The following is a 17,636-nucleotide window of genomic DNA, read 5'->3' on the forward strand; positions in this document are numbered from 1 at the left end:
ATCTTTAATTTTGCCTCCAAACCAACGAAACCCTGATTCTCTCTTATTCTTTCTCTTCTCATATGCTGATTGAATGGGTGTGATTGTAACTGACAAATAATGGTAGAGAGAGAGAGAGTTTGTGGTTGTTTGAAGAGGTGAAAGAGATCAGAAGCAAGAGCGAGGCAGAGAGAGTTTTGGTTGTCTTTTGGGTTTTGCAGATCCACGACGAAGGTCAAAAATTGAGAGATAACCGACATAGTTTTTCATGTCGCTTCCCACAGACGGCTCCAAATGTTGATGCACAAAACCTGAAGTCTTGGAACAACGTAAATCCGACCGTGAATCTACAAGAAATGTAAAGAACACAAGATGTATCATGGTTCATCCCAATGTTTGGGCTACGTCCACACTGATATTGTATTTCTCTGTTTGGGAGAGGATTGTGAGGGAGAAAGCCTTTGTATGTGAGGATGAGAGCTTTGTGAGGGTGAGAGGGCTTTGTAATGTGAGAGTGAGGCTTGAGGTTTGTGAGGTGAGGAGGCCCTTTTATAGAATAAGGGCTCATCACTTATTACATATTTGCCCCTCTATTTATTACATAATTACATTTGAGTCCCCCGAGTATTTATACGAGATCTAAATACGGAGGCCCTAAGTATGGTACAAACAACCATGTTTCAATCGTATAATCATATTGGAATTTGGAGAAGCATATACATATGTATATCGTGCTAATAAGTAAATATTTTGCAGTGGGATCCAAACATGGATTGAAGTATAAAATTTAAATAAGGCCTTTGTTTTGCATGTAATAAGTTTTGGTCGAGCCATTGGTTATGCAGGTTTTATTTACATGTGCTTGCTTGATCAATAAAAGCCAATTTGATTAGTCAAAATAGATTACCACCAACGGTTCTGATAAAGGGATATAAAGAAAAGTTTGATTAGTTAATTCATTGATTAACTACGATTGAAAACCATGGAATATTTCAGAGTTTTGTTTCAATTTTAATGCTAATATTTGGTTGACCGTGTGCTACTATTGTATAAGTTGAAGCCATGAAGGTTAGGGTTGCTTTTTACACATCCAGAGACTGCAGCCTACCACCTCAAGGGCTCCAAGGCGAGCTCTATTATATTACACGTGATAGAACTTCTATGTTAGGTGCGTCCAAGGTGGACAACGACAACGGCCCAATACGGGTCAATACCTAAGGTCACAAGTTCACGTGACAGAACTCGGCAAAAGTATAGGTTATGTACATTTGTAATCTCAAGTTTTTATAAGCATGTGTATGCATTTACATTTGTTCTAACCTTGCATTGGAGAATTTCTTGAGATTCCTCCGTCGAGCAAACCCAATGGGGAAGGTCATCGGTATATGAGATCCTGGTATGATATTTTCTTTTGGTCTTCATGTTCAGTTATATACAATAATGGTTGTGTTGGATTCAAGAACCATTGATTGATGATCTAAGCAAGTACATGTAATTTTCAAAAGCCAATTATGGATATAGAGCTTGCATTACATGTGTAAATTTTATTATAACACCAGTATCCAAATTGTATGCATAAAGAAGGCATACCGAGAAACATTGATATATGCATAGATTATCATACTCGTTTGAGACTGTTTTATCAAAATAGTTTGGATATTGCAAGAGCATATATGTCGCCTATGGCTTAGCGTTTGCAAGGTAAATTGAATAAAGTTCAACTCCAATTACCAAATTATTACAATTAAGAGATGGGCATGAGATTTCGAATGCTGCTTGACATTTTTCTAAATGCAGGAGACGGAATTGGTTCACTTTTAAATTGTCTCAGTACTATTGTTGGTACATAGATTGTGCCTACATGTATGATTATGATAATATATATTAAAGTTGCGTTTCAGGGATGCATATGCTAAGTTATTTGCAGATCAACTTTATACATGCTTGTCAGTGAATTTAATGTATTTCTTATACATGAAAGTAAGTCATCCATATTTTGGCAAGCATTTGTTAAGCAAATGGCGTGTATAGTGTTACTTGTATGGCTATTTTGGTTCAAGCATGTATTACTTGTATGGCTATTTTGGTTCAAGCATGTATGAGATGATGCAATTTTGAACATTGCCATGAGCTTGGAATGTATTGAATTATAGCTTTTTGGTTAATCATTTGATTATACATTTGTTTAATAAAAGGTGGTGAACATATGAAGGCATGAGGTATGTTATCCATTCAAAGTATGTGACTTAATTGATAAGCATGAATTTTCAAACATGTATTATCGTTTGTGGTTATTCCTATGCCTAAAGAATTTAAACAATACTTTGATTAGTAAATTTTTATGTGCCATAAAGGGAAAAGAAAATGATTTTGGTTGTTCCTTTTATTTATTTTGGTATTTACAAAGCTAATGCATGATTTTAATGCTATGTTTAGTAGTTTTGTACTACGGAAAGAAATATATAAAAGGAAAGGAACCAATTTGTTTTGAGTGATTTAGCTTTTAATTTAAAGGAATGTATTGTTCTCTCACATTACATAAGGTATTTCTAATTGACTCTATAATGATCAGTATTGACATTCTTGTGGTGAAAACTTGTCCTATATGTGATTAATCTCCTTCAAGTATGTTGTTAGGTTTTTGAGATTAATTTAATGTCAAAGGGAGTCATGAAGGAATTAGTGCCATTTGTTGGCAAGACTTGATAGGAGCATATTTATGCGCCTTAGTTAGCTAGTTCTTATGCATTTTCGTTATGTTTTCGTCGTTAAAGTAGTCTGTTGAGCTACTTTCATGTGTTTTCAGGCTTAAAGGGCATATGACATAAAAGGATGCAAATTGGAGCCTTTTGGAGCAAAATGGAGCTTAGATTGGAAAGTACATGCGTGGAGCACAAGGAATGGACGAGTTTGAAGGGCAAAGGAGCTTAAGAAATGAAGAAATGAATGTGAAGAACAAAGAATTCAGAATTAGAAACCAAAGTTTCTAAAATTGGAAGTTTCTATTCTTGGAGGTTTCCATTTTCGAGAGTTTCTATTCTTGGTTTTGGGCTTTCTAGAAGCCCTATCTACAAACCCTAACCCTAGCCCACTAATTTGCCGCACCTAGGCCTTTAAAATTTCTGATTTCCTTGCCTTGCAAGGCATTCTAGAAGCCTAAACCCTAGCCCACTAAACCAGCCGAACCCTAGGCCTTTTCCCTTGCAAATTCTGATTGTTTTAACCTATTTTCTGGTGGATTGGGTTTCTAGAAACCCTAATCTGATTGCTAGGGTTTTTAAGTGCCTATATATACTCTCTTAAACCTCTTGGCCGAATATACCAGCCCCCATATCATTCATTCACGCCAAAAACCCTAGTTCTCTCTTTGCCGCAACCTTCCACCCCCAAACTCCCATATTTCTGCCACAATTCACCCTTGCCGTGCCTTCCCACCACCATCACCACCTTGTGCAGCCACTAAAGGAGGAGAAAGAAGGAGTGCCGTGCAGTCCAAAGGAAGGAGAAGCCTTGCACATGCAATCTGCCATTAGTGGAGTGTTTGGAGTTCTTTCTTTCTTTGTTTCTGTTTTCATGTTTAATTTAACTTGCCTTTCAATTATGTTAGACATGTGGAACTAATTTCTTTTTAGTTAGAGGTGAATTTGAAGCCATGGACATATGTGTTATATGATTTGATTTCTTCCAATTATGATTTCAGAAATTGTGAATGTGATTTACTTATCTATTTGATTGATAACTTGTTTATGTATGTGGGTTGAGGGTCGACACTTAATTTGCATGCTTAAACTTGATGCTAGGGTATAAGGGAATTTCACCTAATCGTTATTAACTTGTATTCATAAGTAGTGAAAGTCGCTAGTCACGATTGCGTTAAGTAAATCCTAGGCAAGAGTAACATGCGTATCCCATAGTTATGAATGTCTCGTCAATGCTTATGATTTCCATTGAACTTAATGATCTTTGATATGTGTCTCTATCATGCGTATTCCATAGTTAGGGTCCTTGATAAGAATAATTTGGTTGTAATGCGTATTCCATTCAATTCAATGAATCTAGGGAAATCTGAGAATTAATTGGTGCAATCTAGTTAATTTGGGGCATTGTCATTCATGGTTTGTTGAAAGAGTAATTGAAGATTGAGTTGTATGCATATGTTCATGTGTGGATAAGGAATCCTCTAACTAGCTTCTCACCATTCTATTTAATCACAATCTGTTTTGCTTTACCTTTGTTTTTAAAGTTTGAGTTTTAAAGTTTTAATTTCGTCAAAATCATTCCCCCATTTATTTTAAAGTGTTAGATTAGTTAGAAATCCATTTAGTTGTGTTTTTAAGTGTTTTGAGTCAAGTCATAGTCCAAATTCGTCCAAACTAGTGTTAGGTACTCAAAACTGCCCAGAAAGTGGTTTTAAGGCAGTTTTGAGCCTTTTAGTTGCTGTTTTGAGTTTTTAGTTTGTTTAGGTGTTTTAAACCCTAGTTTTGCATTAATTGAGTCTAGTTTAGTGTTCTACATTATATTTTTATGTTCTTGAGTCAGTTTTACATTGATTAGCATCCCTAGTTAATCCCCGGTTAGAACGATCCCTATTTGCTCATATACTACAATTGTCATCCATAGGGTTTAATTTGTGTGTCAAGTTAATTTTCACATCAAGACTTGAAGCTCGAATCAGGTTATTATAATTTTGTCACTTACAGTTAATTAATCCATGTGACTTTTTGTATTGTTTCAGGGCGGAGTTGACCAATGCCTTTTCAACTAAGCAAGACGCAACGGCTTAGTTGACGATGGGACTGTGTTTTTGAGTTACTTAGGTCAACTTTGCATCTTAATTAGAATAAAAGGGATAATCTTCTTGCCCACAGGTGTGGATTACTTCTTTTAGTTTAATTAAGATGGCATAGTATAAGTTTTATTTCACAGAAGTTGTGAAAACCTTCATCTTGCCTACAGGTGTTGAAGTTTTCATGAAGGAACTTTTGTGACATAAAATCTAGTACTAGAAACTAGTTAATTTTCTTGCCTACAGGTGTAAATTAATTTAGTTTTATGAAGTTTATTGGGATAAAGTTCCATGCCATTAGTGAAAAAAATATTTCCACAATGAGCCCCATAAAAGGTTGTGATTTGAAGGCATGGAAATCGGTTGCATCATGGTGTATTTTGTATCTTTTCATGAGACTTGTTGGTGCAAAGTATTGGACCCATGAAGGTTAATCAAGGATTGCTAAGGTACACATTGTTTAAATCTTATACTTGTAAATCTTTTCAATTTGAACTATGATGTCGGTTTAGAGGATGAAATTTGACTACTAAAGTTTCCTTTGGACATCGAAATTGAAATGATATGAAATTGAATTTGTTATGGATACATAAATTCATGATAGATGCATATAATTGTTTCTGGCAGATTACATGTCTTGAATTAAATAGGGTGAATGACACGTCTAATGGTCACCAAATGACCTGAATTTTGGATATATTCAACATATAGATGTCTACTATGCATCTGCTAATTTTCGTAATTTTCTGCCATGTATGTTAATTATGGTGAATTTACTAGTAACCCATGCTCGTACAGACAGTTTTTACTGACAGATTGTGTTGGTCTTTTTGAGACGTCACTTTAGACTACTATCTTGACCCAAAACGGCTCCGTATTTTTATTTTATTAAGATTAGTATGTCTATTTTGATCAGTATGAATTTAGTAGCAATCAAGCGTATAAATTAATTATGATTAATTCTAAAGTGAGTGTACCTCGTTACTGAAATTCTGTTTGACAACTTTGTGTTGGTTGTAATGTCTGAAATATAAAGCAATTTTATTTAGGTACATCTTTGAAAGAGTGTTTGCCCAAGTGGGAGAATTAGTAAATTGGGCTTCACACTCATTAACTTATTTGCAAGTATAAACTCTGAAAACTTAGTGGAAGTTATTCTAAAATTGTGAGCATTAAGTGGACTTGCATGAATCTATTAAAGCATTATTCTATCTTCCATGAATTTGTGTTACTCGATTATCCATAATATGCTTAAGTTGCATGAATGGATACTTGGTATATGTGTACATTTTTCTGTTACTTGCAATCATTTGGATTTCTCGGTTGATCATTTGTTTTGGGGCTCATAAGGACTTAGCGTGAATGTGGACTTATTAATACATATAAGATGGTTGTTGGATGCATGTTTTGTGTAACAGTGGTGAATGTTTTCATGCTTAGTTGTACCTTTCATTAAGGTAATATGCATTCATTGACTGAGTAAGGCTATTCCCAAAGGCATATTTTCAAAAAGTATGATTTATGTATTGATTTGCAAATTAAGTAATGATGTTGCAGATCAGTGGGAGTTTGAGTTTCGTGTTAGTAATGCCTTACATTTGCAGATGACCTATAAGGTATGTATAGAATCCATGTATTCAATTTAATCTCCAGTTGGATTCATTAAGTCAAATTTTTCGAGTGCTAGTCAACTATCTGATGAAATATATATCAGATATCAAGTTGTTATCAAATTGCATATTAAATGGCATGGCATGGTTTATGTACTGCCTCAGTTGTGAGGATTTCCATCTTGCCTGCAGGTGTTGGAAATCACTATGAAAGTAACTGGTATGGTGCATAAATCAGTGTCAAAAACATATTAATTCATCTTGCTCACAAGTGCTGAATTAATTTGTTTTATGAAGTTTTTGGGATATTTTACTTGGACATGTGCCTATTTGGTATTTTCAGTTGTGTCCGTTGGTTACAAACATTGTTTGTATTGTTACTGATCTAATGAAGGTGATGCATGATTGTTTTGGAGATGTATTCACACCTATAGGTTATGGTGGTTTCATTAGATGAAGGATACCTGCATTGGCAGATTTAAGGCTTTGAAGAAGCATAAAGTGTAACTTATGAGTTGCAATAAGGTGGACCTAAGATGATATAAAGTAAGACATTCTGGTTAATTTAAAGTTTCATCTCTTGATCATAATTTGTGTTTCATGTGAATGAGGATCTTAGCATGTGTGATTATGAAGGTTCTGGGTTGTGTCAACTCTACAACCTTGTTAGTTCCATGTTAAGAAATGCATTTGACAGAAGCTGCATTAAGGACGAGATGTAATCACTGTTACATGGCCACTAAAGTGACATTAGTCTTCAATCTCAAGTATAAACGTGAATATTACATTTTGTAGACCAAGTGGGAGAATGTTGGATTTATCCAATATAAATCAACATTTAAGTGGTCTACTACATGTAATAGGAATGTAATATTGGAGAATAATGTTAATTGTGATTTGGCCTCTTAAAGATATCAATCCTATATAAGGTGTCTTATATTGGAAATAGGATTGATAGAATCCTTAATTGCATATGATTGTGATACTTGACTTGGAGGCTAATAAAGTAAGTTTAGGTTTCCTTTATGGATGGAAACCCTAGCTTTTAGCCTAAAAGGAAACCCTAGCTTTTAGCCTATATAAAAACATCGGTCCCTATAAGCCCTAGAACACACAACATAATGCTTCCCATAGAGTAGTTGTATCCGGTTAGGAGTTTAAAGAAGATCCTGGTGTTGCCGTGCCCTACTACTTTTGTGTTCGATTTCCATGGTCACCGTTGGAATCAGGTCAGTTACTCATTCGTTTGTGTTTTAATTATATAACCTCATAAGGCTAACAATAAAAGGATTCTAACTCATGTAGACTTATCACCATCAAGGTTTTAGCGAGGCTACACCTGTGCGCCCAGTCCTCTTTGTACAAATTCTTATCCTTTTACAGTTACTTTTACCTACTTTCCCTAGAACTTTATTTTACTTTTTATTTTTGAACAAACGATCTTATTCATACTAAAGACGAGGGGCAATGGTTAAGCCTAGACAGTAATGCTAAGTGGTTCCTGGAACTCGATTTTAATCTCACTCTGCTCTCTGTAACTCAAAAGTTGTAATTTTATTCTCTAAAACTCAAAGTTCGTTCTATTTTACCCTTTAGAACTCATTTTGTTTCCATTTGCCTCCTGAAACTGTCGACTCTATAAAACTTAAAAGTCGTTCTACACTGCTGTAGATCTGTTAATTTCTCATGTGGATTTGATTTTGAGTGCGCCAAACTAATCATTTTTTTTTTCATCTCTTCAATTTCTTTTAAACTTAATATTCTCTGATTGTTGAATGTTTAAGACATAATAGAGATTATAATCAAATTTATTAAGGATGTGGCATAATCTAATTGAATGTTGGGTCCCGCATATATTTCAGGAGGCGTCCTAGAAGTTTCAGAAATAAGAGAATCAAAATGTTAAAGTGAAACCGTTTTAAGTTTCAAGGAATAAAGTGTTGACATTTGAATTACAGGAGCAAAGTGAAATCTAAATGGAGCTCCAACATGTGTACCTAAAAATAAGTCTCCTTTCAATTAATGAATTTCATGTTATAAAAGTGGATGACCCACATGAAGAAATAGGCAAAGTCCCACCGCTTCCTGTCGCTTACAATGTTGAATGTGTGTTGCCTACTTTTACATTTCTTGGCCTTAGTCGAGAACTATATGGTTTCCAATATAAAGGCCTATTAGTTCACAAATGTTACAAAGAAGAAAACATACAATCTCTTGTTTCATTGCATTGTAATTTCAGTTTGATAATGAGAGATATACTGTTGCTGCCTTGAGGACGTAAGCACACTTGTCAAACCTCGTAGACATTGTGTGTTATTTACTTTATGTTCTACTACACACATATTCTCAATTTCACCACATTTTGTACTTTTCTCAAGTTATAAGCTTCACTTTTCGATTTGTGAGTAGATGCTTTTCATCTTCTTTTTCTGTTCACTTGACCTGAGCTGATGCGATTGGTTCCATGTTTTTCCCACTGTTCGAAAAAGGGTCTAGGCAGCCGCCTAGGCGCTGGGCGTCAGGCTGTCGCCGCGATTATACAAGAAACATTCAGTAAATCGGCAAGGGAATTAGGCAGTGTCTAGGTGGCCGACTTGGCAGGCTAGACGGCCGACTCAGCGAGTTAGGCAACCTAGACGACAAACTAGGCGGGTTTGTAAAAAAAAACTATATACGTCTCGCAGCTTCACTCTTCGCGTAAAAGAGAATGCGACGACATAAAATCTGGAGAAAGATAGAGTGATGGAGCAAGAGAGCGTGAGGGAAGAGAGTGAGAGAGACGTTTAGAAGCAATTAGAAAAACAAATCTGCAATTGCAGGAAAATAATGAGAAATTGACATAGACTGGACACTTGGGAAGTTGGGATTTCTTCTATGAGGAATTCGTTGCCACAACCAGGTTTTGAGAAATTATACAGAGGAAGAAGAAGATAAGGAACTAGGCGGAGCAATCAAATAATGGGAGGAAAAGAAACAGAGAGAATCCAAAATAAAGGTCTTCACGGTTTCCAAGATGTAAATGACCATCCTCTCTATTTGACCGGTTTCCACCACTTTCCCCTTTTAATTATCCACTCTCCACTGTTATAAATTATAATCACCCACTACTCACTTATAATTTATAATAAAAGAAAATAAAAAATAATTACTCACTCTTCACTATTAAATAAATATGTTATATAATATATTAGGAATAGTATTTTATTATATTTGGTATTTCTAAGACCATCATATTATTATACTTAAAACTCCTACATTACATATATACTTTTAAAAATAATGTATTATTTAATGTTTATGTATTATTATATTTGGACTTGTTGGATATTCTTTTTGCATTTTATCATTCTTTTATTATTTTATCTATGGATTTCATACAAGTATAATTTTTTTGTAAGTGTCAAAATGCACTTATTTACAAGACATACAAAAAATTTCCCTAAATCCACCTCGTCCACCTAGGCGCCCGCCGCCCGACTAGTGCCTAGCGTTTTTTAGAGCCTTGGTTATTTCTCGCTTCTCATAGCTAGCAGCATGACATACATACAATAAGTAAACTGAAAATATGACTTTAGTCCATAGAATTCAATTTTACACATAAAAAACCCAACATGACTTTTTTACTCTAGAAAAACCCAGTGACTAGTGACACACCCAGACCTGAGATGTCTACTAGGACTCCGAATCGAGTTGTGCTGACCAACACCTGGAATGTGACAAAGCCATAAAGTATGATGATGTGGAAAAAATGTGAATAAATTTAAACCTAAGAGTGCCTAAAAAAAACAGAGTGCGCTAGTGAGCGGGAATGAACCCATTTCACACATGACTTTAGAGCATAAGTAAGTGCAATAGAGTGGATTAAGAATCATACCCTCGATAGAAATCTCCAATACTAAGATTTGCCACGAATCCTCAACAATAAGAAAGCTCATCTAATAAAACCTGAAAGGTGAAAACAAAACAAGGGTGAGTGGCCCTAGAAATAAATTTTTTAATAGAAACCTTCTAAAACGTTATAACCCCTCGATGCATCACATTGTATAGTTTCTAGAAAATCATATCACGTATCAATGTGAAATAAAAAATATATCAACAGTAATTCCATAATTATACCACGACCCAACAACTCATCAGTAATATAAATAATCATGCGCTTAATAATCTATATTAGCATGCAAGTTGGAGTCACCTAATGTGACATGTACGACTGCACCCATATCTCATCAATCAACGTTAGCACGTAAGTCAAAGTCACCTATAGTGACCCATACGACTTATCCATATCTCATCAATCTAGCTCTTATCAATCAATGCTAGCACATAAGTTGGAGTCACCTATAGTGACCTGTACAACTTATCCATATCTCATCAATCAATGCTAGCTCATAAGTCGGAGTCAAGCACTAATGCCGGGGTGCAGGTTTATGAGCTCTAATTACATCTATTATAACATGTACGACTCATGGGCAACCTGTACGACAGTGTCGGAGTTGCCTATCATTGCAACATGTACGACAAGGTCGGATTTGCCTAAAACTTACATGTAGTCATGTCATAACTCCATCATTTCAACTAATACCATAAACTCACCTGAACTTACCTGGGTGTCCTGTGTTCACCTTTGCACTTCAAAGCGTTCATAATAATTACGAGCAATTAATATACATATGGATATACCATGATGCAATCTAATACTCAATCATGTCATAACATTTACAATTATATACATACATACATATATATATATATATATATATATATATATATATAATATGACACAAAATGCATAAGCTGTAATGCCCTACTCCCGAACTATTTATTTTCAGAAATAATTATCGGTGACAAGCTCAACTAAACACTAATATAACTAACTATCAATACTTACGATTCTTTACTTCAATTTTTGATCCTTCACACAATGATTTATAACCAACATCCCATCACTAAATCATAAGGTTAAATCTCACATTTTCCACCAATGTCCCTCACATTGCACAATTTCCCAAACAAGGCTATTGTCTCAATTATTTAGTCTCATTTATATTATGGCTGCATCTAACGTCTCGTTAGACTGCCTATGTACCATAAACAGGGATCAAGCCATTCATAGTTCACATTTGTACTTCTAAGCATTCACAGTAATTATATGCAATAATCAATTTATAACTGTTTGTGGAATTATCAATCATATATATATATATATATATATATATATATATATATATATATATATATATATATATATATATATATATACGATAGAAAGGAAAAGACCTACTTACTTGAGGTCCGCGTTACGACTCCCTAGCATGCATATCGAGACATCACAAACCATTGTCGTCTAGAACAATTATCAAATGACATCTCAGAGTTCTTACCGATAAAATACATAATTTACATAAAACACATCCCTATGTAATTCAATTCGGAAGATTTGCATCACGGATTTCCGATCCATTACTTCCAAGGACCCACATTATGTTTCTAGAACAATGTCCTAAGGTTTCATTATGATCCAACAGTTGGATCTCCGCCAATTGCCAAAACCAAGTGGTGGTCAACATTTTATTTTATGAACTTACAATTCTAATTCAAGAAGATCCGTATATCGGATTCTCGATCCGTAAATTCCTATGATCTTCAAATATTATGTATTATAAGATATTAAAGTTTGGTGACAATCCAATGGTCGGATTGTCGATTCATGTTTTTACCAAGTAACATATCATAAAGAATTTAGGTTCAAACGATCAACCAATGTCATACTAACATCAAAACTGAACTCAAGACATCTAATTTAGCCTAAAAATAGTATCGACGGCCCTCTAGCCATGCACCGCCGCACGGGCTGCCGTGGGTGGTGGTCGGCAGCCCCGACTCGCCGGAAAAATCAACTATTTCTAAAAATTCTCAAACTTCACAAAAATGAAGATCTCATTGAGTGGAACAACTTTTATACCTATGACTAAGGCCAATTTGGTTGTGAAGAGCTCCAATTTCACTAAAATCCACCGGAAACCCTAGAATGGGTGCTTTTTGATTCTCCTTTCTCAGTGTTCCAACATCCCTACAACTGGTTGGGTCTTGTTCTTGGGTCCAAGGGGAGTTGATTAAGGGTGGTAATGGGTGGTGAAACTCGCCAGAAAGGAGGAATCGCAGTCCAGCACCTCCAGTGCTCCGGTGAAGTTCCTTGCGGGTTAGGACCTAAAAACCCTTAAATATGGATGGAGATGGTAGGGGGAAGGGTGTGGATGAGGTTGCAGGTGATGAATGGGTGAAACCTGCTTGAAAAATGGCGGAGGATCGCCAAAAATCCACCCCGGGTCGAAGCCGGGTTTTCTGCATATGTATGGCTACAGGAAGGGAAGGCTGAGAGCTTCCCTCTCTCCTCTCCTAATTGGTGGAAATGTTTTTTTTTTTCTCATCTAATTGGTCCTTATTTTCTATCCTTGAAGCTGATTGGCTTCTTTCCTATAAGATGGGAGTTCAATAATTTAGTAATCTAAAATGTAAGTAACCAATTTCAAACGTCTGTAACTATACCGTTATAATCTGGACTCGCAAACGGCTTTTGCCTATGCGTTCGTACCATCGAGTACTACGAAAATACGCCAAAAGAATAAGTCATACGTTCTTCCAGACGATGGTCAACATAAATCAAAATCCTTGCCTCTAGACATTTTTGTCAATTTCCTCGATTAAAAATAAATAAAAACGAAATTTTAGGGACTGGTTGTCAGACTAGGATCCACATAAGCGATTTCATTAATTACATTCAACTTGCCACATTTTACATATTTCGGATGCCGAAAATACCCCTATTGTATGTTTGATGTATAAAAATTAATTACATGCAAATTATATGGGAGAGTTAATGACTTTGACAAATAATAAATAAATAAATCAAAAGACATTAATGTACGAAATTATGGAGATGAATGCACAAAGAAGCGAAATTAATGTGTATATAAATATAGCCGAATCAATGGTGCATTTAAACTAATTACATATTAATATGAAATATGGGAATGAATGTCCTAAAAACTATACGATTTTGAATTGTTTTATGTATTGAATGACTTTATTAATTTCAATGACTATTTAAATGCAAGCATCTACCCTATGACAGTTAATGAGCAAAAAAAAAGGACCTAGTCAAATGTCAATTTTTAGGCTACAAAATTTGAACGTACCTCCAAACTTTGTGGAGTGTGCATGTAAATAATGAGAAGACCAGCATAATTTCCGATGCTAAAACAAAACGATGAGTTGTGTCTTTTCCCAACCATTCAATCACATGCCAAGAATATCACTGCTTCCCTCCACCTCCCTTCCCTTCGCCTCTATAAGCAGCCTTGGGCAAAGCCAAGTTACTCCACTTCATCCATGGCTCCATCTTTTCTCTCCCCCACGGCCTTGGGTTGCTGCTTTCTTCTCTTCTCCCTCATTCTCTCTTCGTTTCCAGCTCTCTCATTCGCCCTATCCAATGCCGAAGCCGCTCACATAGCCCATCGCCAACTCACTTCTCTCCCTGAGAATGGCGACCTCCCAGACAACTACGAGGTTCAAGTCGACGCCAATCTCAAATTTGAAAACGACAGGCTCAAGAGGGCTTACGTCGCTCTCCAGGCGCAGAAGAGAGCTATTTTTTCCGACCCTTTTAACTTCACCGCTAACTGGGTAGGGGAGAATGTTTGTGCCTACAAAGGGGTGTTCTGCGCTCCGGCACTCGACAACCCGAGCTTGAACGTGGTGGCCGGCATAGATCTCAACCATGCAGACATTGCAGGACATCTCGTTGTCGAAATGGGGCTCCTTACCGACCTCGCTCTCTTCCACATCAACTCCAACAGATTCTGCGGTATCATCCCAGAAAGCTGCAGAAGGTTGACGCTTATGTATGAGTTCGACATCAGCAACAACCGATTCGTTGGTCGTTTTCCTGGAGTCGTCCTGAGATGGCCTAATTGCAAGTACCTTGACCTCAGGTTCAACGGCTTCGAAGGTGAGCTGCCTCCGGAGCTTTTCACCAAGGAGTTTGATGCCATTTTCTTGAACCACAACCGATTCACGTCGGTAATTCCAGAGACGATTGGAAACTCCAAGGTTTCTGTTGTTTCATTTGCATTTAACAATTTCAGTGGTTGCATCCCGCACAGCGTTGGGAACATGCGCAATGTGAATGAGCTGATCTTCATGAACAATCAGCTTGGCGGGTGCTTCCCTCCTGAGATTGGAAACCTTGGAAAATTGCAAGTTTTTGAGGTGAGCTACAATGGATTTATAGGTTCTTTACCAAAGAGCTTTGTCGGGCTACAGAGCATTGAGGAATTGGATATTGGGTACAACAGGTTGACAGGGTTTGTGACTGATAAGATTTGTATGTTGCCTAAGGTGGCCAATTTCACATTTTCTTACAATTATTTTAGTGGGGAGGCTCAAAAATGTATGCCTAATCCCAAATCGGAGATAGTGTTGGATGATTCGGGCAACTGCATGCCAGGAAGGCCCAAGCAAAAAAACACAAAGACTTGTTTCCCTGTGGTAACTAAGCCTGTGGATTGCAGCAAGCATTGTGGTGGATCTTCTACACCCGAAAAGCCTAAGACACCAAAGCCTCAACAACCTCCAACGCCAAAGGTTGAACGACCACCCACACCAAAGTCTGAACCGCCACTCACTCCAAAGTCTGAGCCACCACTAACGTCAAAGGTTGAACCGCCACCTACTTCGAAGGCTGAAGCTCCACCGACGCCTAAGGCCGAGCCGCCACCAACACCAAAGGCTGAGCCGCCACCAACTCCAAAGGTTGAACCACCACCCACACCAAAGGCTGAACCGCCACCTACTCCAAAGGTTGAACCGCCACCCACTCCGAAGGTTGAGCCACCATCCACGCCAAAGGCTGAGCCCCCACCCACTCCGAAAGTTGAGCCACCACCCACTCCTAAGGCCGAGCCACCATCTACACCTAAGGCTGAGCCACCACCCACTCCCAAGACTGAGCCACCACCCACTCCCAAGGCAGAGCCACCACCCATGCCTAAGGCTGAACCACCACCCAAACCAAAGGCTGAGCCACCACCAATTTCAAAGGTAGAGCCACCACCGACCCCTAAGGCCGAACCACCACAAACTCCAAAGGCAGAGCCACCACCCACTCCAAAGGCTGAGCCACCACCCACTCAAAGGGCTGAGCCACCATTGACACCTAAGGCTGAGCCACCACCCACTCCAAAGGCAGAGCCACCACCCACACCCAAGGCCGAGCCACCTCCCACACCCAAGGCCGAACCACCACCTGCACCTAAAGTCGAGCCACCACCCGCACCTAAAGTCGAGCCACCACTCACACCAAAGGCTGAGCCACCATCTACACCAAAGGCCAAGCCACCTTCCACACCCAAGGCTGAGCCACCGCCAACACCAAAGGCCGAACCACCTCCTGTGCCAAAGGCCGAACCACCCCCCTCACCAAAGGCAGAGCCACCTCCCACACCTAAAGTTGAGCCACCTCCAACACCAAAGGCGGAACCACCTCCAACACCAGAGGCTGAGCCACCCCAAACACCAGAGGCCGAGCCACCACAAGCACCTGAGGTCGAACCACCGCAAGCACCTAAGGCCGAGCCACCGCAAGCACCTAAGGTTGAGCCACCTCCTGCACCAAAGGTTGAGCCTCCTCCTGCACCTAAAGTTGAGCCGCCTCCAACACCAAAGGCAGAGCCACCACCGACACCAAAGGCAGAGCCACCAGAAGCACTAGAGATTGAGACACCACTATCACCTGCACCTTCACCAAGCCCAATTGGTCGTAGCCCTAAGGAAGATCCATTATATCCAATTCAACCACCACCAACACCAAAGCCTGTGCAATCTCCTCCGCCACAATCTCAAACACCAGAACCAACTCCAGAGCCTGTGCAATCTCCTCCAGAGCCTGTGCAGTCACCTCCACCTCCAGTCCACTCACCACCACCACCTGTTCAATCTTCTCCACCACCAATTGAATCCCCACCACCGCCTGTCCAATCTCCACCACCACCAGTTGAATCCCCACCACCGCCTGTCCAATCTCCACCACCACCAGTTGAATCTCCACCACCACCGGTTGAATCTCCACCACCACCAGTTGAATCCCCACCATCGCCTGTCCAATCTCCGCCACCACCAGTTGAATCTCCACCACCACCAATTGAATCCCCACCACCGCCTGTCCAATCTCCACTACCACCAGTCGAATCCCCACCACCACCAGTCGAATCACCTCCTCCCCCAGCTCCAACTCCATCTCCTCTTTTGCCTCCTCCTGTGCAGTCTCCGCCACCAACCCAACCAGACTTCGTGCTACCACCAAACATTGGAGCACTATACTCATCGCCACCACCGCCAATGTTCCCAGGCTATTGAGTAATAGTTTATCGTTTCACATGTTTGCCTTATTTTGTATTTTTTTCTCTAGTTCGAAAACACCTTTTACACACTCACTTGTAACTTGAGAATCTTGCAAATACAGTGAGACAGGGCCGTCTCTGACATTTTGGGGGCCCTGTGCGAATGAAATAAAAAAAAATCCTTATTTTAAAAAATATTTTTTGGACAATATATTCATACATAATTCAACAATCAATACAAAACACTTAATTGAAATCAACATATTTCTCTTACTAATGGAATGATTTCTAATTGCCATGAAATTATGATTTAAGGTCCATCCATGAAAAAGGAGCATGACTGAAAGAGATATACGGATGTGGTTGTGGAAGAAAGTAATATACAAGTTGGTATTGTATCCCTAGAGGAAATTGGAAGAAAGTAATACAAAAGTTTTCTTATTGTTTGAGAAAGGTGAAAGAGAGTAATAGACAAGTTTTCTTATTGTTTGAGAAAAGTGAAAATTAAGATATTAAGTATAGGCTCCACTTAATCAATTGTAATGTAGATAAAATCTTATGTTGATGATTTTTCTTTTCAGTCAAAACTTTTTTATTAGAAAATTATACTCATATGTAATATGTAGTAGGATGAAAATTTTTGGGGGCCCTTAGAAGTTTAGCGTCTTGTGCCACTGTGCCTTTTTACACATCCCTAACGCCGCCTCTGCAGTGAGATTTGTAATTTCAACTACCTTCTATTGCAACTTACATTGGCTCTCTCTTTTGCTAAACTTAATATGTGTTATCGTGGATTTATTGCTAAAGAAGTAAAATAAAAATAAAAAAATAAAAAAATAAAAAAGAGAGAAAATGATTCAAAGT

At 38.2% G+C, this 17,636-nt stretch overlaps 1 protein-coding gene across 1 annotated transcript; it reads left to right on the forward strand.

Moving 5' to 3' along the window:
* The first annotated feature begins 13,743 nt into the window (after positions 1-13,743).
* On the forward strand, positions 13,744-16,967 carry LOC103425342 (pollen-specific leucine-rich repeat extensin-like protein 3). The gene has a single exon (XM_029109604.2). The coding sequence runs from the start codon at positions 13,765-13,767 to the stop codon at positions 16,786-16,788; it is 3,024 nt and encodes a 1,007-aa protein (XP_028965437.1). The 5' UTR covers positions 13,744-13,764; the 3' UTR covers positions 16,789-16,967.
* Positions 16,968-17,636: the final 669 nt, after the last annotated feature.

The sequence above is a fragment of the Malus domestica genome, chromosome 10 (assembly GCF_042453785.1).
Source record: "Malus domestica chromosome 10, GDT2T_hap1".
Taxonomy (NCBI): domain Eukaryota; kingdom Viridiplantae; phylum Streptophyta; class Magnoliopsida; order Rosales; family Rosaceae; genus Malus; species Malus domestica.

Bases quoted from the DNA above. Each gene is read 5' to 3' on its own strand.
- LOC103425342 (XM_029109604.2), top strand. From the start codon at position 13,765: ATGGCTCCATCTTTTCTCTCCCCCACGGCCTTGGGTTGCTGCTTTCTT.